Source organism: Engystomops pustulosus, chromosome 4, assembly GCF_040894005.1.
Source record: "Engystomops pustulosus chromosome 4, aEngPut4.maternal, whole genome shotgun sequence".
Lineage (NCBI taxonomy): Eukaryota > Metazoa > Chordata > Amphibia > Anura > Leptodactylidae > Engystomops > Engystomops pustulosus.
The window spans coordinates 133171513-133192944 of record NC_092414.1 but is presented as its reverse complement, the minus strand read 5'-3'; the positions used below and the strand labels follow the sequence as shown (position 1 = coordinate 133192944).

General features: G+C 40.8%; 1 protein-coding gene across 2 annotated transcripts in view; it reads right to left on the bottom strand.

Annotated features, from left to right (window-relative positions):
* The window catches only part of LOC140127158 (uncharacterized), a 51913-nt gene extending 31446 nt beyond the window's left edge, over positions 1–20467 (bottom strand). The window contains exons 1-10 of one of the 2 annotated variants that reach the window (XM_072147503.1): positions 20331–20467; positions 14570–14722; positions 12531–12661; positions 12197–12305; positions 11498–11614; positions 11098–11159; positions 8948–9007; positions 5388–5534; positions 5075–5260; positions 3559–3661 (exon numbers count right to left, since the gene is read on the bottom strand). In XM_072147503.1, coding sequence (XP_072003604.1) covers positions 3559–3661; positions 5075–5260; positions 5388–5534; positions 8948–9007; positions 11098–11159; positions 11498–11614; positions 12197–12305; positions 12531–12661; positions 14570–14722; positions 20331–20385 — 1123 coding nt within the window. In that variant the 5' untranslated portion in view covers positions 20386–20467. The remainder of the gene's footprint in view (positions 1–3558; positions 3662–5074; positions 5261–5387; positions 5535–8947; positions 9008–11097; positions 11160–11497; positions 11615–12196; positions 12306–12530; positions 12662–14569; positions 14723–20330) is intronic. The other variant, XM_072147504.1, reaches the window with a different exon arrangement.
* Positions 20468–21432: the final 965 nt, after the last annotated feature.

The following is a 21432-nucleotide window of genomic DNA, read 5'->3' as shown; positions in this document are numbered from 1 at the left end:
CCATCCCGCTGCTTGGCCTGTTGAAAAACTCTCTGATCAGCATGAAGTCGGAAGCTTTGCGCTCGTCACAAGAGACGGGGGAAGAAGATTCCCTTGTTGATAGCCAAAGCACCCTTAGGTCTGTTTCTCAGCGCATATCGGAGGAGGTGGAGGTGGAGGAGGATGAGGAGGAAGAGGAGGAGAATGTTGGCGAGACACAAGAGGGGACCATTGTTGAGTCCTTTACTGTTCAGCGTGTATGGGCAGAAGAAGAGGAGTTGGAGGAGTTGGAGGAGGAGGAAATGGACAGTCAGGCCAGTGAGGGGAGTGAATTCTTACGCGTTGGTACTCTGGCGCATATGGCAGATTTCATGCTAGGCTGCCTATCCCGTGACCCTCGCGTTCAAAGAATTTATTCCAGCACCGATTACTGGGTGTTCACTCTCCTGGACCCACGGTACAAGCAAAATCTTTCCACTCATCCCTGCAGAGGAAAGGAGTGTGAGAATGCATGAATACCAGCAGGCCCTGGTGCACAAGCTGAAACAGTATTTCCCTTCTGACAGCGCTAGCGGCAGAGTGCGTAGTTCTGCGGGACAAGTAGCGAGGGAGAGTAGGCGAGCAGGCAGCTTGTCCAGCACTGGCAAGGGTACGCTTTACAAGGCTTTTGCCAGCTTTATGTCACCCCAGCAAGACACTGTCACCTGTCCCCAGTCTCGGCAGAGTAGGGCTGATCTTTACAGAAAGATGGTGAGGGAGTACGTAGCTGACCATACCATCGTCCTAAATGATCACACAGCTCCCTACAACTACTGGGTTTCAAAGCTGGACATGTGGCACGAACTGGCGCTGTACGCCTTGGAGGTTCTTGCCTGCCCTGCCGCTAGCGTCTTGTCCGAGCGGGTTTTCAGTGCAGCTGGTGGCATCATCACCGATAAGCGTACACGCCTGACGACTGACAGCGCTGACAGGCTGACGCTTATTAAGATGAATAAAGCCTGGATTTCTCATAATTTCCAATCTCCACCAGGTGAAGGAAGCTCAACCTGAATAATTGATCCACTCCTCCTCCTCCTCATTTTCCTCCTTCTCCTCCTCTTTGTACAGTAAAGCAGAGGAAACTGGCTATTTTTTGACAGGGCCCACTGGCTCTTGCTATAGTACTTTATGCATTTAATTTTTCTGGAGGGCCACCGACCCGGTCCTCTGTTTTAAACAATTTTTGGGAGTGCCACATACAGGCACTCAATCTATTCTATTTTTCTGGAGGGCCACCTACCTGCTCCTCTGGTTTGAAAACTTTTTGGGACTGCCACATACAGGCACTCAATCTATTCAATTTTTCTGGAGGGCCACCTACCTGCTCCTCTGGTTTGAAAACTTTTTGGGACTGCCACATACAGGCACTCAATCTATTCTATTTTTCTGGAGGGCCACCTACCTGCTCCTCTGGTTTGAAAATTTTTTGGGACTGCCACATACAGGCACTATCCAAATTAAATTGTCTCCATAGCAGCCTCCACGCGTTGTCTCCATTGCTACCTCCAAAAGTCGTCCATATAGCTGCCTCCATACATCGTCCCTTTATCAAACGAGGTGTGTCAGGCAGAAATTTGGGTTGTTTTCATGGATTCCACATCAAAGTTGTTAACTTTGTCGCCACCCAGCTGTGTTATCCACAAAATATACTAATAAACTTTTATCATTTACCAATATTATTTCAGCGCTTCTTGCGCATCTGTTTACATTCCCCTCACCCGCCATATCCTAAACTTATAAGAACGCTACTACACTTGATCTTATACAAAAGGTTCTTAGAAGTGCTGTTTGGGGAGTAGCCTAGAGACAGGGGCTTGGATTGGCGAAAGCTCGCCTGGCAGCGGAGCGCCAACTCCATGCCAAGATCCAACTAACATAGTTTTAACTGCAGAACCTTTAATCTACTACTAGTTCACTGCCTCCATACATGGTCCCCTTATCAAACGAGCTGTGTCAGGCAGAATTTTGGGTTGTTTTCATGGCTTCCATGTTAACTTTGTCGCCACCCTGCTGTGTAATCCACAAAATATACTGGCAAACTTTTATCATGTACCGATATTATTTGAGCGCTTCTTGCTCACCTCCTTTGGTTCCTCTCTGCCACCCATTGGTTTGAAGCCTGAGTCCATTTAGGGTATGTCGCCATGCCACTCTCTAGCCTGCTGCCGCTGTCTCTGCATGCCGTCCCCTATAGTGTCAGGGTCAATTATTGCATGTTTTAGATGCTATCTAGCTTCATTCTGTCACTCTGTCATGGCCATGCTGTTGCCCATAATTTTGGCATAATGGTGCGATTAAGCAGCCTCAGAGGCATCCATGCATGCTGCCCCTGCTGTTTCCTGTCCATTTCCGTGGTGTTTCCATCCTTTTCTGAGGTTCCCAGGTGTTTGGCCAAGCTTCCCTGTGCAGAGCCTTGGTCCCCTTGAAAAATGCTCGAGTCTCCCATTGACTTCAATGGGGTTCGTTATTCGAGACGAGCACTCGAGCATCGGGAAAAGTTCGTCTCGAATAACGAGTACCCGAGCATTTTAGTGCTCGCTCATCTCTACTATAAAACTGTTCTTTTTGCTTATGGCAAACCATTCAAAGTTCATGCTTTATTTTCCAAAGCTGTGCTTTAATTCAACTAGAATAATTTTTCTCTCAAACACCATTGATAATGCATTACATCGACCCCTGCTGCTTTGCTACCACTACTTCCTACTTCAATTTTCTTTTGTAAAGGGTTGTTATCCTCCCTAATTGCATGTGACCTAAGTATAATGCTAATAAAAATGTATAATGAACCTTAGAATGATTGTCTAAATTGGGGGGCCTCCACCAGATTTTGCGCCCAGGGGCCCCCACCAACCTTAATCCGGCCCTGGCCACCACTCCCACACCAGACGCCGGCAGTGACTGCCTGGTTCGATGCTGCAGTCATCGCCTCCTCAGACAGCCCCTCCTGAATACACTGGACCGCAGAAGGATAGGTCTGCCGATCAGACCGCTACGTGCCACATTCTGTGAGACTCAGAGTATGTTCCTATATAGATTGGCTTCTCACAGATCCAAAGTTGGAAGAGGGCTAGGGATCTGTTTTTATAAGTATGTGCAGCTCATTCAGTTTAATTTGCTGACAGGTGTCCTTTAAATACAGGATGAAAGGTTCACTCAGCAGAGAGATTGTTTACTGGATAGATATATCCACTTTGAGCTGGGTCTCCTGACTATCCAGGTCTGTAGACAGTTATTTCTCTCATTATTTAGTGAATCATCAAGTGTAATATGCTCTAGATATAGAAAGATAATCTGAATTGAACAATTGTTTGGAGTAAGGCTCTTTAACGGAGTAAACAGGACCAAAGAAAAGTAGAAGATTATCTTCTATACAATCAAAGTTATGTTGCAAATCCACTCCACTATCGAAAAAAAAAAAAAAAATCAATCACTCCATGATATAAATGAACATCCATACCTCAAGCCAGGCAAACTTCAACTTACACAATAATACCCACAGACCAACATAAAATGACTATGCACTCACAAAGCAAAGGATATTAACTGCAAAAACATTGAGGCCATCCACAGTGTACTTGTAGTAATAAACATTAACAGCATAATAGCAGCAGAGAATAACATCTTTATTACAATAGTCGCCCACCTAGAAAAAAAAAAACAAACAAACACACTACATTATCAACAGTATTGATCATTCTGAGACGCTCAAAAGTGTATCACTGCAAGGTTAACACCAACCTGACCTTGTATTCACAGGGCTCAGTCCGCGAGTTCTCTCCATACACCCCCAGCCGGTGTGTTATGTACAAATATATTACACATTGGTAAGGGATTAAAAGTAGCTTTTGGCCTGTTCTCCACTGACCAGTTTAGAGATAAAAGAAACCCAATAATGGTTTCCAATAACTTAAAGACTATGTAAAATATGCTCTAGATATAGAAAGAGAAGGTTGGTCTGAATTAAACAATGCAGGACAACTTGTTAGAAGTAAGGCTCTTTTTAACAGTGTAATCTCTGTAATAACTAATGAAAACAGGACCTAAACTGGCCCATGTCCAAAAGCGGACACACATGACCAGTAATCTCTATTTACCGAAAGCTTGAAAAAAATATTCCATAACCACTATACATACAATTTTGATACACAAAACAAGCACATTCCAAAAAACATCAAAGATCAAAGCTCATCAAACATCAAAGCTAACTTGTGTAGTGTTCACAAGACCAACCTAATCTCAACTCCTTATTGGCAGTACCACTACGTGGCTCAGGGAACAAATTAATCTAAAAGATTGCAATTGCAGTCCATGGTTCGAAAATAGATGCAAAAAAGGTTTGGAATAAAGATACTGCCGCCAGAGCCACCTTAAACAAGACAGCAAACAACATATCAATGCCCGATTGAGGAAGTTGTGTGACATCACACAAGATAACAGCCAAACTGGGAAGACCCTTTCAAAAGAACTGTTCCATCTTCTCATTACACAGTAGGGAACTGGTTTGGCTTTGCATAATCAATACATTTAGTTTTTTCTGCAGGTCTTGTAACTTGCTTGAAAGGGCTGTCCAAGAAAATATATATATTTTTTTTTTAAATACGGTGACATCAACAGTCAATAGTGAGTGACAAAACTTATGTAGTGCATAGTCTTACACAATTTTAAAGAGATGTCACTTTTTCGCCACATTTGACCCTCAATGAGAGCGTCAGTGAGATGCAGTCAAAAGACCTTAACAATACTTGAAAATGATACTAGAAATGAGAACACATTACTTTTGGAATATGGAATATGTAATGTCTGCAAGATATATTATTGGGGTATGTTCAAGCAGCATATTGTAGAGAGTGGGCTACCAAATAGAAATCAGTACATAAGTTACCTCCTACTCCAACAGGATGAAAAGAAAAGCTATAGCTCTCTGCATAAAAAAAAAAAAAGTTCAGCTACACATAATTAGTGACCATTGTAAGGAACTACCTTTTCACTAAGAAGTATAAAGCACTTGAGTTGTTAAGCCAAAATTTTTACAGAGTAGGCCTTGCCCATGTCAAACCTTGTTTTCCTGGCAGATGTCAACATACTCTGGGGGCATTAAAAGCACAGTGGATAGAACTCTGCCATTCATCTTGGACACTGGAATGAAAAATACCAAAATCCAGGAGAGCAAACAAGCGAGCCCATGAACGACGGCAAGCACAGGATAACCCCCAAAGAACCAAATGTAAGTGCTGAAACGCTTCTAGGGGAGACAAAAGAAATAAAAGAATTAAAATCAAACAAAACATGGCAAGAACGTCTAGTTTTAAATTGCCTAAAAGCTGTAAAACATTAGCAAATTACAAAATGGATAAAAGAGCAAGATTTACCCAATAGTTGACCTCATTTCCTTGGATATCTTCAGGAAGCCTTTCACATTTTTCAATTAGAGAAGTCTTCTCCAGCTCATCAACCTCTGGTATGGCTTCACACTTTGAAAACCTCACACAGCATTTTTTATTTTGTGTTCTACCTCTCTAGGTAAAAAAAAAAAAATGAAATATTTTGAAAGGTGTAGACACTTTAAAAACACAAATGTGTAGCAGGTCTGGGGGGAGGAAGAGGCTGTAAAAACAACAACAATCATCTTACCTCCTCAGAGTAAAGTCCTTTTAGGAAATTCCCATTCTAATTTATCTGATATTAGAATCCATATTATCAAAAACTAGCTTACCAATCTATCCAGCCATCAGCAGTTTCACTAGCAGCTACTGACTTTGGTAGTTTAAGGGCGTTTCACAAACTGACCTAGGGGCATTATACAATGTGCATTATAGCGATATATGATGAAAAAAGTCGACTTTCATGAGGAACAGCAGCACCAAATTGTAATGGTGATCACATTACAGTTTGCAACTTTTTTGCAGGGAGGAGGGCACTCCATTCATCATACAAGCACTATGACGCACATTCTGAAACTAGTCACTACATGTTCCGTGATTCATGGAAAAACCACGCCCATTGTAAAAACAGGGTATATACAGGAACCTCTCCGTGTAAATAGTACTTGAGGTTAGGAGTGGCCAAAAAAAAAAAAGAAGTAAAATTTGTATTCATTTTGATTTACTGCAGTTGTTTTAAACATACAGTAACTTGACAAGGCACAATGCTGTGACCAAAACAAAGCAATATACTGACTGTGTGGTTTCACAGGCACCACAAAAACCACTATAAAAAGAGTCAACACCCTGAAGGCATAATGAAGGATCAGCAGTGGATTTTCCTGAATACCAGTTTGTAGCACAGAATTTTGTTTTGCATTAGTTATTTTGAGCCATAACCAGGAAAGGTCAAACTTATGCGTCCCGTTACACATTATGTTTGTGTAGTCGGCTAAAAGTTGAAAACCCACACTGCAGGTAAACTGAAGCATTGTTTGCCAAGAGTGGGTGAAACATGTTGAAATGAGCAACAGGTAACTAGTGTACCAGTTCTCAAATTTCAATACCCTAGTGATGTTTACACAAAGATCATTTTTAACCCTTTACAATTTTACTTAGTTTTATTGCCGTTTTAGGAACTATCACTCCCTAGGCTGGTTACTGTAAAACTCCAGATTTCACATGATTTCTCTAGTGTTGAGCGACATGTTGTGTGCCGACAATGTGATTTAGGTTTATATACACTTAAATTTAGCTTCTGTACATTCACTAGTATCTGACACAAAGAGATGAGAGATTATAAGATCCATGAGATGCATATAACACTTAATTACATTTTCAGCTCTGCTACATGTCAGCCACAACATACCACCAGATCTGCTGTGCTCCCTCCCGCTTCCCTGGATAAAGACCTCATCTTTCTGTAGCTTTACTTCCCTCACGCTGCAGGAAGGAAGTCTGTGTGAGCTCTTCTTGGAATGCACGGGGGTTTGGGAAGGGATGATGCAGAGAGCGAGCGAGAGAGCGAGCGAGAGAGCGAGCGAGAGAGCGAATACACACACACACACACACACACACACATATTATATATATATATATTTTTTTTTTTTTACAGAGATTAAGAGGTGTTATTTTGTTATCCCGAGTATATTTAAGAATCCTGTCTTCATGGGAATACCCCTTTAAGGATGCAGCCTTTTTTCCCCATTTTGAAGTTTTCATTTTCATAGATCCATAACTTTATTTTTCTGTATACATAGCTTTATGAAGGCATGTCTTCTGCATAACAAATATTATTTGCAGGTGACAGTATTTAATATTCCATGTCGTGTACTGGGAAGCTGTAAAATATCAAATGCTGTGAAAATGCATTTGTGCCATTCTCTTGTGGGTTCAGTTTTTAACAGGTTTATTATGTTTAAATAGATTTTTAAAAATGAAAACCTTTAGCACAAAAAATTAAAAATATGTACAGACATTTGTAAGGTGTAATTTTTGCAGGCTAGCACCAATTGCAGGTATTAACCCTGCCGATGCCGCTGGCAACATTTAAAAGACGGCGGAGCTGCCATCTTGGTTCCGATTGTTGCTTCCCCGAACGTCATCAGCTGCTCTCAGATCCGAGGCTGTCTGGTTTCTGCAGTTTAGTTACAATGAGCCAGTCATTGTCATGAATACTGTGTAAAAATGCCATATACTGCAATATAGTAGTATTGCAGTATATGGTGGAAACGATCAGACCATTTAAAAAATAAAGTTAAAAAAATAAATAAAAATAACACGCACTAACACTAGATTTGTCCCCGTTTAAAATGCCAGATCACAATATTGAAAAAAATAAATAAATAAATTGTCAGCGGAGAACTCCATATTGGAAAATTGCGCCCAATTGTCCGAAACGCTACTTTTTCGCCATTTTATAACACATAAAATAAAATGTGATCAAAATTTTGCACAGTCCTCAAAATGGTAGCATTGAAAACATCAGCTCGCAAAGGATCCCTCACAGGGCCGGGATGAGGGGCATGTGCACAGCTGCCTGCGGTTCCAAGGAGCGCAGGTAGTCAAGTACCGTATATACTCGAGTATAACCCTACCCGAGTATAAGCTGAGGTACCTGATTTTAACAAAAAAAAAAAAACGAGTATAAGCCGAGGGTGGCAAATGCATTGGTCACAGCCCACTAGCGCCTCCTGTAGTATATAGACAACTACAGGGGTGGGGGCAGACTGGCTATATTCTGGGGGGTAGGTGACTGGCTGGATATATATTGGCTGGCTATATACTGAGGTCATGGGCTACATTATATGGTAGTATATGTTATAGTATATTGATGGGTCACATTGTATTCTCTTTATATGTAGGGGCACTTAGCTGTTATCTAGGGGACATTATATTGACTGATTTTTTTTTTTTAGGCACAGAGTGTGGAGATATTCTCCAGAGGCCACAGTAACCAAGGTGGCAAATTCTGCAGTGATAAGTTACGTCTCTGAGAAGTTTCCATTACGTTCTCTACTTATGGATAAGGAGTGGCAACAATGAGGAGCCTACAGGAAGAAGAGCGGGATGTACCAGGCCAACACAGACATAGAAGGAGACAGCAGCAGCTGCACAGTGAGCGATGTCTGAGTGCTGCCCAGATGTGCAGGACATAGAATGCTGGTATATTCATTTTCTTATTGGGTTTGTGTTTACAGCTCTCATAATTTTCCAAATTTCCCTTCATTCTTTGGGTCAGTACAATCACAGAGCCCCATTAATACAAGCGGTCAGACGCAAGGACACCCGACCCAAAGTTACAGTTGGACCTCTCTGCAAAATGTTCTCTGATGAAGCTCTCTGGATGACTTACTTTAGTTGCAACCTGAAATAATCAGATGTAAGGGGGTCTGTAATGAAGAGTTACTAATAATCTTTGTTCCCATGACAGCACACATTTTTGAAAAGGGACAAACTAAAATTTTTTTGTCTGGAGTTACAATGATAAAATATGGAATTAGTCTTACCAGTAATTTGGTTTCCACTAGTGACCATGACGGCCCCCACCTGGAGCATGCTCCTATATCCTGTAGGGACAGGAAGTTGCAAGAGATTAAAAAGCTCCTGCCTAGCACCCAACACCAGTGTCTACCAAAGTACCACATGGAAGGATGCAAGTGCGAATGAAAATTTAATTAGACCCATCTCCAAGAAGGAAGGGAGGGAAATAATGGGGTGCCGTCATGGTCACTAGTGAAAACCGAATTACCGGTAAGACTAATTCCATATTTCCACCACGTTTCCATGAAGGCCCCCACCTGGAGACTTACCAGATAACATTATTAGGGAGGGAAAACCGCCTGTAGGATTTTCCTACCGAATGCCAGGTCATCCTGGGAGGCAATATCCAAGCAGTAATGTTATGCAAAGGTCGAGGAACTTGACCCCGTTGCTGCCCGGCAAATCTGATCTAGAGATGCACCTCTTTTCTCTGCCCATGAGGCTGCCATAGCCCTAGTGAAATGAGCTTTAATCTTTCTTCCTTTAGAATTTTTGTTAAGCAGTCTGGGCATAAACTCTTTCTATATTCCTCAGACATTTTTGCACTACATAAGCCACATCTTTTAGAGGGTTTTTAAGTTGGTCTTTCTCCCTCTGTTCTCTCTCTCTTTAGGCTCTTTTTGTTCCTTTCCCTGAGAAAGCATACATTATAACAGTCCATATTAGGACGGATATGAGATGTATGTGTGAGAGGGAGAGGTCAGCCCAAGTGAAATGAAGAGATAGAACAAGCTGGTCCACCATCCAAATAAGAAAAAATACAGAATATTTCCAAATGTTAAAGTTGAGACTGCAACTTTAACAACCCATGTAGAAGCGGAAAAAAAAAAAAGAGAAAAAAAAACATTTTTTAGGGAAAAAAAATATATCTCCCTAGGGAGATCTCTTGCATCCTATATCCCGTAGGGACAGGAAAAACACTGGTGTTGGGTGCTAGGGAGGAGCTTTTAATCTCTTGCAACATCCTGTCCCTACAGGATATAGGAGCACCCTCCAGGTGGGGGCCGTCGTGGAAAGTGTATACCTATTTCGACAAACATTAAAATTATGATTTAAGTTGAATTTGTAAGTTATTTGACAAAAAAAAAAAAAAATAGCTGGAGTGAGCCTTTGACAACAATTCCAATGATACATACATCTTGCTTCTTTCTACCCTGAGATATGGCTGATAGAGATCTAGAAGACTATCTGTAAAGTCCTCTCAGCTTCTCCTGAAGTGGGTGGGATTTCCTGGTTGTGACATCAGCTAAGGAAACTGAAGGTATTCACATGAACATGCACAGGCAGCACAACCAATGAGAACACAAAATCAGCTATTGCTTGTACAGAGATCTAGTGCAGCAGAGCAAGGGAGGGAAGACACAGAGCTGACAGCACAGAGGACTGGAGCTCTGCATTATAATAAGAAATGATCACACAGTAATCTACTACATCACAAAGAAAGATATAAAACATGTTCAACAGCGCAGTGCACATGTACACACACATTATATACACACACATTCCACATTATACACCATGGTAGCTGCCCTACCCCATCTGCAGACCACCCGATTACTGTTGCACTGAAAATATGCTGTGCAGGATTGAATTTTTTTTCTGCTAGCAATAGTGAGGACTGACAGTTTCCTTGCGCCCCCTCCCTAAAAGATCCACCCAACCTCTTCTCCACCTACAAATACAGATTGCCATGGCAACCGATCAAAACAAATGCAGGAAAGGCAGCCAGGAGGGCAAGATAAAACCTCTGCTAGCAGGCAAACCGCTTCAAAATGAGAGTAAATTACTTGCTTATTTTAGCTTAGTGCAAAAAGTTTATACTTTACAGTCGTTTCCTGCCCGTTTAGGTTTTTATCATGTTTTAAGGTATTTATATTTTTTTTTTTTAGACTTTAGTCTACAGATCTGTCTAAGGTGTCAATTTTTTGCTCACATTTTCATGGCTACCATTTTTTGGGACTGTGCTGACGTATCTGTTGCACTGAGACCAGTGATAACAGAAAGGGGTAATTCAGCCTGTCGGTATTGTTAGCATAACACCAGAAAAATCTGAAAATAATTGCAGTACAACTCAGATTTCAAAAAGATTAAAAGAATTCTTCTACAAGGCTCTTACCTTCAAAATAACAGTTCCAAATGGCCAAATAAAGTATTTTCCAAGCCTCCAACATAGCACACCTGTAATATACATACATAATTCCACATTTACCTAATGGGACATACCCTCTGGTATTGTTAACATACAATTGTTGTCATTACCCATGCTCTTCCAGAAGACTGGATATACTAAATAAATTGCTTCTGCAAAAATTGTTTCTTTTCTATACATACCCCACTGAAGTTAAATATTAGCTTCCATTGCAAATTTACAACTTAACAAATTAACATGGTCCTAAATGGCTAAACTGGCTATAAAAATGGCAGCCAATAAATGTTACATCACAGGTTTATAGAGATGAGCTTTTTTTCACCAATTAATATTTCATGCACAATATTAATATTGTTCTATAACATACCATATGGATATCCTCCAATGGAGATGAACATCACAAGTGAAATGAAGAGATAGAACAAGCTGGTCCACCATCCAAATAAGAAAAGATACAGAATATTTCCAAATGTTAAAGTTGAGACTGCAATACAATCAGCAATACATTATGTGTTACAATTTGCTTCCAAGTAAAAAACTAATTTCATTTTATGTGAAAACCATAAATCATTCAATCATCAGACCACGCAAAGAAAACAATTTCACATTACTCATCTAGTCCCACTTTAGACTAGTAGTGCCAGATGCATCTAGTAACTGCTCAACTCTCATAAGCACACAAATGTTCAGTAATGCAAACATCAAAACAGTCTTGGGGTACAATCATACAGCCATATGCCCACCTGGCCACAGCCAGGCGGGCATACAGCTGTGCGCTGGAAACGAGGAGATGACACCTCCCCACCCATAGAGAAAAGCGGCGCACGGCCGCACACACAGGGAAAGGTAGAGCATGCTGTGCCACACGTGTGGCACCGTACCACCGCCGGGTCGCCATTGCCGTCTATGGGGCCGTACATATGCCCCCATACTGTCGTGTGAATGCGGCCTTATGGCAAGCTCTAAAAGAACATTTTAAAAATCTGCCAGACTCTTTATAAAAACTCGGAAATACCGACAGAACATATTTGTTTCCATGAAACCATTTATGTGAAGTTTATCATACCAACTGACGTTTTCACTACATTTAGTTCAGAGTAGAGTTCCTTCACTATATCAGACCGATCCTCCCATGGTCTCTCAGTTACATGACTTTTCCATTTCTTGAAACCAAACTTAAAGGAGAGAGAGAGAGAGAAAAAAAAAGCATATAAATCAAGCATTACAGGAGATAAATCAGATTGGATTGATGAATTCAATGTGAGAAAATTCCTATTTATGGCACATACAAAAGTTACATTTTCATTGATCATCACTCTTGAGGAAGTGTTATTATGTGCATTTATGGGCCACATTAAACTCCAAAGCAAAATACTACTAGTTCCATTATGGAGACTTGCCTTGTAGTTGTTCGACAGTTTAAGAGCTTCCACCTCATTCTCAGCAGTTATGGTGGTTTTAATAAGACAGATGTTGCAAGGCTGAAGCTCTTCCGAGTGCTGTGGACAACACAATGGTGTCGAAGATGCTCCTACAAAGTTGGAAGCCATTGGAAGAATTATAAACATGTTGATATTCTTAATAGTCTGAACATACAAAGATAACTGGGATCCCCGTATAAATTAAATCCTGTGTGGATTGTATTAAAAAAAAAAAAAAAAAAAAAACACGCATGTACAGGATTTACTGAAACAAACCAATATGAGGAGTTCAGTAGGTCCTATAAATAACACACACAGTTTGTATAGCCAGTTTTACTGAGTCAGCTGCAGCACTATTTTTCAATCTTATATTGGTGTGATCAGACCTAGAAGGACAATGTCATTCCCAGTGTGTAAGCCATTTCTGTCTGGATAGAGTATTGGTAACACTGAAAGGTCCTCTTCTTTTCCAGATCTAAATTCAATCAGAAAACTCGAAGATATTATGAATTCGTGTATCCAGCACAGTTATAGCGCCACAGATTATCAAGGTCTGGAAGGAGTGTCCCAAGAAACCAACTCATCAGGAGCATGGCCTGCTTGTATGGACCCCACTACCAAAACACATAAAGGGGCAGATTTAGCAAGCTGTCTAAAAGTAAGAATGTTCTTAGTTTCCCATGGCAACCAATTACAGCTCCCCTTTTAAATATTCATGAACACTGGTAAAATGAAAGTTGAGCTGTGATTGGTTGCCATGGGCAACTAAGAACATTCTTACTTTTAGACAGCTTGATAAATCTGCCCCAATAAGTTGATTGGATTGGTTAGATTTAATTTTTTCCACTTTCATTGTCAGGGCGATTTATTATCCAGCCCTCAATTGATGACCACTGCTATATAAATCAGATCTCAACTTGGCCAGTTACCAGGAGTATCTATCTTCTCCACATTTCTGCACTCATAAAGCTTTGCGATATTCTATTCAATAAAACCACATGTGAGTATACGAGCGCGTTTGTGCCACCAGACTCGCCAAGCTTGTTAAATTTACAGGTCACGATAGAGCTGCGGACCTCAAAATGTCTGTTCAGTAAGCATACTACTCACGTGGGGAGTCGGTAGGAACAAACCAGTGGGTTGCTTTAAACTGAACGTGTCAGGAGCTGTTGGCCACATTGTGGCAAATGCACAAGCACTGTAGGTATGGCACATGAACGATGAAGCCGGGATATTATCCCAGCTTCACTTGCTGCAATGCAAGAGGTGGTATTGGCACAAAATATGCAGAAGATGTGAGTCCGATGTGCCTCGTCTGACTCACATCTAGGCAGGTATTAATGTGTTTTTTGGCTTCCTTAATCAAAGTTGATTGGTCATAAGCACAAGGGACTATGTAGGTAACATTGGGTTTATGATTGTGCTTATACTTATTACGTAACTCATACCATTTGAGACGGATTTGATGTTTACACTACCTATTTGATTGGAATATTGGATATACAGTAATAAGGCAAAGTAGAAAGTATCTTTTGATTTCTTGTGTACACCGGGGCTATTGTTTTGTCTTGTCTCATGCACTATGAGTGCTTTTTAAATTGTTTTTAATCATGTTATTTACTTATTTAATAAAGACTTATAAATTTGTTCCATGTACACCATCTTGTACTTATTTTTGTTTTTTTATTTGAGACCACCCAAAACTGATGTACAAGTCGATTCGGAACCCAACACTACAGCCATATGAAATGTATCATGGTTCAGAGCTTTTTAACAATAAATACAATCTCATGGCCTTACCCCTGTAATATAAAGTTATGGGCATGAATTGTAACCATTTTCTGGTTTATGAAAAATTTTACAACTTGGCCGGTGGTAAACAAGCATATAGTATTAGGTGACATCTGTACTTCTGAAAAGGAAAAGATGAAACTGCCTTTAAATGTGTCGCAATGTAGTCTTTATACACCACTGTACTGTATATATTTATAATCATGAGAACCATCCTTTTAACAAACCTGGTAACAGCCTTGGAGTGAGAAGGCTATGTTGATGAGATCCAGAATGAGTCTCTACCAATTCACCATGAATATTTATTCCACAATGTCGGTCACATAGTGATCCTCTTCGGTGGTGTGGATCAGTACGGTGTTCATATTCACGTGGAAAGTCTAAAGGGGCAAGGAAAAAAAAAAAAAAGAAAAAAAAAGAAATTACTCAGAGATGCAAAAACACTAAGGACCCTCGCATCACACACTGCCATATAGTCTTCAGTATTTTTTTTTTCCCCATACGCAATTTCACTGCTGTGGAAAAATGGCAGCATGAGCCAATTTTGCTTTGGGTCACGGAAAAAAAATTGTCCAGACTCGCACACCATCCGAGTGCCATAAGTTTTGGACGATCCTTTGCTATAGAAAACAGACTAAATTCATCCATTTTTTCTAGCACATGATAAATGGATAAAACTGATGAAAAACTGGCAATGAACATAAAAAAAATTTTTGACTTTACATTTCACAGAATTTCTGCGATGATCAAGTAAAAAGGGTCCTAAAATAGTGCACAATTGACAAAGCAGAAGTTAATAATCTGTTGGTTCCGTTTAAAGCAGATAACAGAAACTTTTAGGTGTTCTGCTTGTAAAAACTTAGCTTCAGAGTTATTGTAGCCCATTAATTGAGCTACAATATGCTTCATTTAACGGCACATTGGTCTGCAAGGGAAACAGCAGCTGCATGCTAGTTCTGTTGGACATTAACTAGCATAGCTTTGTGTAAAAATATGAAGTATTGAATAGGACCGATCAGGGCAATTTGGGACCCTAAAGCAACTACAGGTCTGTATGGAACTATGATTTAGGGACTTGTATCAACCTTTATATTTGCTTTAGGTAACCTCAATTTAAAGAAAAAAAATGTGTATGTATACATTTATAAACATTTTTTTAATGTGTATAATAAATTATACACACACACTCCCTTTTTTTTTTTTTAAATTGAGGTTACGTAAAGCAAATACAAAGGTTAATACAAGTCCCTAAACCACAGGGCCCTAAAGCAACTACAGGTCTGTATGGATCTAAGTCGCCGTAACAGGTTCTCTTTAAAGTTTTAGAGTTATCCACTGTTGATACTCCTGCATTTAAAAACACTCCGCAAATGCATTGGGAGAAACTCATCACCATGCATTTGGTGAATTTTAACATGAATCTTACGCTTAGCAATAAAAATAAAATTATTAGTGCACAACACATGAACACAGTTTCTAACCTACCAGCAGTTTCCTAACCTTTATTCTGTATCCCCTCATAGAAGATACAGTAAGCTCCCTTAGAGGCATAACCCCCTCTAAGTACAAAATGCCATCCATCTGAATAAGCAAGGGGCTGATCAACAATCAATAATTGTAAATATTGGTAAAAACAATTATGAGCCAACTGAACTTCCTGCACCAGTTTCTGGAAAAGCTTAAGAGGGTAGCATTCTTAGACCTGATTACATGTATCCACCCAAAAACTTTAAAAAAAAACCAAAAAAAACTCATTTATGAGCCCGTAGTGCATTGTATAGTAAATAGAACAAGTTAGTAGTAAGCAGACCTGACCAGTTCTAGCTATCATATCCTGGAATAAGTTTATAAACTGAAGTTGTTAGATGGAACATATAGTTACATTGTACTCTACCACTATAAGCAAGTCATGCTTTACCTTCTCCAAAAATTATATCTCAGAATTTAAAACATACTGGTAACCATTCACATTTATTAGTTCCTTGGGGAATCCTGAAACATGTTTAAATATTTACATAAATAGTTTCGCCATTTTGCATATGTTCTACAAGAATGGAAGCTAGTAGAAACTCTCACAACAGTAAACTTTCAGCAAAAGGCGAGGAGCAAATTAAGTTTTACTTTTGTGAACTTCCTTTACAGGCATACAAAGTTTTGAAGGACTTAACAAAATCATTAGTGCACTTGGCACAGAAACAGTGTATTTGGTAAGTGATCAGTCCCCCCGTAGTAATAGTTATAAAAAAAAAAAAATTCCAGTTTCCAAGTACATGGCACAGAATGAATGATGCAACTGAAAGGTACAATTAGTGCTGCAGATAACAAGCCCTTATATAGAAAAATCAAAAAGATACAACCCATGAGGCGAGTTGAGAATCTTGCCTCGGGCGGCGCCCTTTGGTGGCAGAATCAGAGACGTCGGACACTGTATGAGTTTTGTAAGACAGGACATGCCACCTTAAAATAACAATGACTGTGGCATGTCCTGGCTCTGTGTCTATCTACAGAAGGAAAGGACTCCAGGCTGAAGGGACCGCTGCCACTGCCTGCCTGCCGACTGGTCAGATTACAGCTCCCACCAGCAGCATGACTGTCTCTTCCAGGATTAGGGATCTATGCAGAGGTAGACGCCTGCTTAGGGCGCCAACTCTGCTCTGCCTGCCGGGGATCTGCTGACAGCAGGGACTTATTCCTCTTCCGTGCGGTCGCCCTTCCCCTTCGGCAACTTGCAGCTTTAGAGCTGCAGAGATAAAGAGCCGACATTGCTAAGCCCCTACAGAATGAAGCCCCGCCCCCACAACATGGCTGCTTCCATGAGAAAGACACCAAGGAGAGAAAACATTCATAAGCCGAGGCAAGTGTGTGGTGTCAGTGGGGGATAGGGAGTGAGTAATGCCAGGGAGGATGAGGGTGTGTCTATGTTGTCAGTGGGGTAGAGATAAGTGTGGTCTCAGGGGGGTATATGAGACTTATGTAGCGTTCGTGTGGGGGGGGGGGGGGGGGAGTGTGTAGTTGTGTGACAAGGTGCAGTGCTTTTCTGTGGGGAGTGGGTGCGGTCATTGAGGAAGGGGAATGTGTGAGCTCTGAGTCAAGGAGGAGTGTTAAATGCAATACAAACTTCATATACTTAATAGCAATAGGAAGTGCTGCACCAGATTTAGCTGAACACATGGATAATTTTGTCACTTGTCTATGGTCTGGTCAGCATGCCACACATAAGTAACCAAGGATTTGCCAATACATTTACACATCCCCCTAGGTAAAATTACCCAATACATTCACTGTAGACTTCTCCATGCCATTGCCCTCTCTGCCTCACTCCTTTTACCTATAACTGATATAAAAATAAAAATGTTAGGTATCCTTTCCCATATGTCCTGATCTATCAAAATAGAACCTCGTAAGGGAAAATAGTGGCCAAATGTCTGAAATGCATCTTTTTTCCCCCATTGTGTAACACATAAAATTTTTCATAAAAAGTATCCAAAAGGTCGTACAGTCCCTAAAATAGTATCAGGTCATCATGTCCCGCCAAAAAAAGCACCTTACACAGGTCTATACAAGGAAGTATGAAAAAGCTATTGGTGTCAGAATAGGACAAAATTAAGAATTAAGACATACAAAGAGTTTTAATTTTTGTTAATTTCGTATCCCTGTGATCAAATCCAAATAATAAATTAAAGGTGTAATTTGGAGGGTACACTAAAAGCAGTAAAAACGGTGTCCAAAAGAAATTGGCGCAAATATTAAAAAAAAAAAACCAAAAAACATAATTTCAATCAAACGTTGCACCTAATAAAGTCTAAGACTAAAGCATTCACGTGATATATATTGGAATGATCAGATGGTTCCACATGGCACAAAAGTCAATTCTGCAACATATTAAAAATAATAATAATAATAAATGTAACTGTAACAATTGAGAACTCACCCTACATTAGGGTTTATATTTATAATAACATTGTTGTCTATAATAACAGACATCTAGTTTAATTTATTCCAAAAAGGTTAACTGTTAAACCCAGTCAGACAGGTCCAGATACATCAGATTTGGCAAGCTCTGTGCTGTTTGTGCTATAAAGGAATTATTACTATTAGTATTATTATCAGATATCCTGGAAGTCAAGCCCTAAACTATCCTGTCCCAGGGGTTTCATGCATTGATCGGACACAAATAATTTGAGGTCCTAGAACAGTGATGGCAAACCTTTTAGAGGCCGAGTGCCCAAACTACTACAAAGACCCACTTGTTTATCGCAAAGTGTCAACACAGAAATGTAATTTGTAATTTATACTTCCTTCTCTGTCACAGTTTTCATTGATACCAGCACCTTGAGGACACCAAGAAAGCAGAAAATAGTCCCAGGTACAGCTGGCACTTTATCCGGTTCGCGACCACCCGTCGTGTATTCACGGCGGCGGTCGCGTTCCGATGCATGGAGAGGGCTCGCGGACCAAACCCTCTCCATAGCCGGTAAGTCTCTGCTGCATATTGCAGCAAAGGCTTACCGGTAACACCCGCGATCGGTGCCGGCACCAATCGCGGGTGTTTTCTTGCTGATCGCTGCCAGCGGCTTCAAACAGATGGCGGCGCATGGGTACCGCCATCTTTCCGAGGATCGCCGCTCCCCGTGACGTCATTGGGGAGCGGCAATCCGTCGCCATGGTAGCTTCGGGTCTCACGAAGACCCGAAGCTACTTCGGGTTAACCCATTCATTACAATGTACTATCAGCACATTGTAATGTATGAGGAGTAAAATCCCCATATACTGCCATACTGTAGTATGGCAGTATATGGTAGGATCGATCAGACAACCTAGGGTTAAAGTACCCTAGGGAGTCTGAAAAATAGTAAGAATAAAAAAAAAACTAAAAATTCAAATCACCCCCCTTTCCCTAGAACTGATATAAATAAACAGTAAAAATCATAAACACAATAGGTATCGCCGCGTCCGAAAATGCCTGATCTATCAAAATATAATAACGGTTTTTCACTGCGTTTAACCCCGTAGCGGAAAATCACGTCCAAAGTCAAAACTGGCACTTTTTTGCCATTTAAAAAAAAAATTTAAAATTCTATAAAAAGTGATCAAAAGGTCGTACAGTCCTAAAAATAATATCATTGAAAACATCATCAAAAGTTGCAAAAGATGACACCACCCTCAACTCCATACAACGAAGTATGGAAAAGTTATAAGCACAAGAAGACGGCAAAAAAAAAAAATAATAATTTTGTTCATGAGGTTTTAATTTTTGTAAATGTATGAAAACATTATAAAACCTATACAAATTTGGTATCCCTGTAATCGTACTGACCCAAAGAATAAATTAGATGTGTAATATGTGGCGTGAAGTGAAAGCCGTAATATCCAAGCCCACAAGAATACAACACAAATGCGTTTTTTCACCATTTTCACTGCATTTGGAATTTTTTTCCCCCGCTTCCCAGTACATGGCATGGAATATTCAATGTGATCACTATGAAGTGCAATTTGTTACGCAAAAAAAGAGCCGTCACATAGCTTTTTACGTGTAAAAATAAAAAAGAGTTATAGATTTTTGATGGTGGGGAGTGAAAAATGGAAATGAAAAAAAACAGGAAAGGGCCCGGTCCTTAACCGGTTAAAATAGTTCTGTGCACAGCAAGTCCTGGGCTGTCTGGGACTGCAGGAAGATACCTGGAGTCATCTCTGGTGATGGCCTGAGTGCCCACAGAAAGGGCTCTGAGTGCCACCTCTGGCACCAGTGCCATAGGTTAGCCATCGCTATCCAAGAAGGTAGCTACATTTTATTGGGCCGCCTCCTCCAAGTTTTCAGTCTTTGGGTAATATGTAACTTGTAGTCCCACAAAAAGCCAATACAGGGAACGTGCAGGGAAACAGACAAGCAGCAGCAGCGCTTCCAGCATGTGTAGACAAGGCACAGGTGTAACCAATTACCTGCAGGTCACGACATAGAGCACCAGTCACAATATTCACGACTCTTACCAAAGGTGTCATGCGTATACCTCCTGCGCCGGGCATACTCCATATCAGCAGACATGGCTGTGCAGACTCTCCGGCCGCCGCTCGCAACACCCGCCACCCGCGGCTCCCCAGCGCTTTTTTAAGAAACTGGATCGCTGATGTGCGCAGGCGCAGTTGTGCAGCTTTGAAGCAAGCCGGGATTTTCAGTTGCAGTTTCAGCTAGAAGCGCTAGGTGGCGCACTCCAGGATGGATTTCATTTTTGCTGCCTAAAAATTGGATTCTATCTGGGTTGCTAGTTGATGCTGGTCAAAAGCATATTGGTGTGTGATGTTTATTTTATAAATATTCATTTATGTGTCAGAACAATGATAAAATATTGCAGTTTCATATATCCAGTCAGAGGCCTGGAGAAACTATGACAGCAGATATCAGGGGTGATGGAAAACTGACCTAGAAAGCATGCAAACATTTCTGGAGCAGGGCACGAAAAGTGGGCACAGCAGGGTAGAGATCAGGGGTAGTTGAGTAACTTTAATATGCCAAAGTAAGTGCGGAAATCCTCGCAGTGCCAAGCCTATGGCAGAGCGGCTTCATGCACATGAATCAAAATCTACTTGGTATGTACTGACCTCTACATCATTGATTATAATAAATGGACATCAATGACACTGCCGACAAACATTTTTCTTAAAAACTGCTGTGGATATCATGATTTTCTCTTAAGACCATATAGACTCCATTATACTATAATGGGGAATTTTTGGAAAATATAGCACTGCTGGACCTCTGAACCACTGGTTCTGGACCCCTATACAGCTGGTGATGGATCTCTGTACCACTGCTGGATACTTCTGGGCCCCTGGAGCATTTCTGGACCTTTGGACTATTGCTGGACTATTGGACCACTGCTGGACCTCTGGATCACAGCTGGGCCCATGGACCACTGCTAGACCTCTGCTTGACTGCTACTCTACCTCTGGACTGTTGCTGGACCTCTGGAGCGCTGCAGGACCTCTGAAATGCTGCTGGACCATTCTACTGCTGAACAACCTGGATAACCACTGGACCTGCTAGACTTTTGAACCACTGCTGGACCCCGGGACCAATGCTAGACCTTTGTAC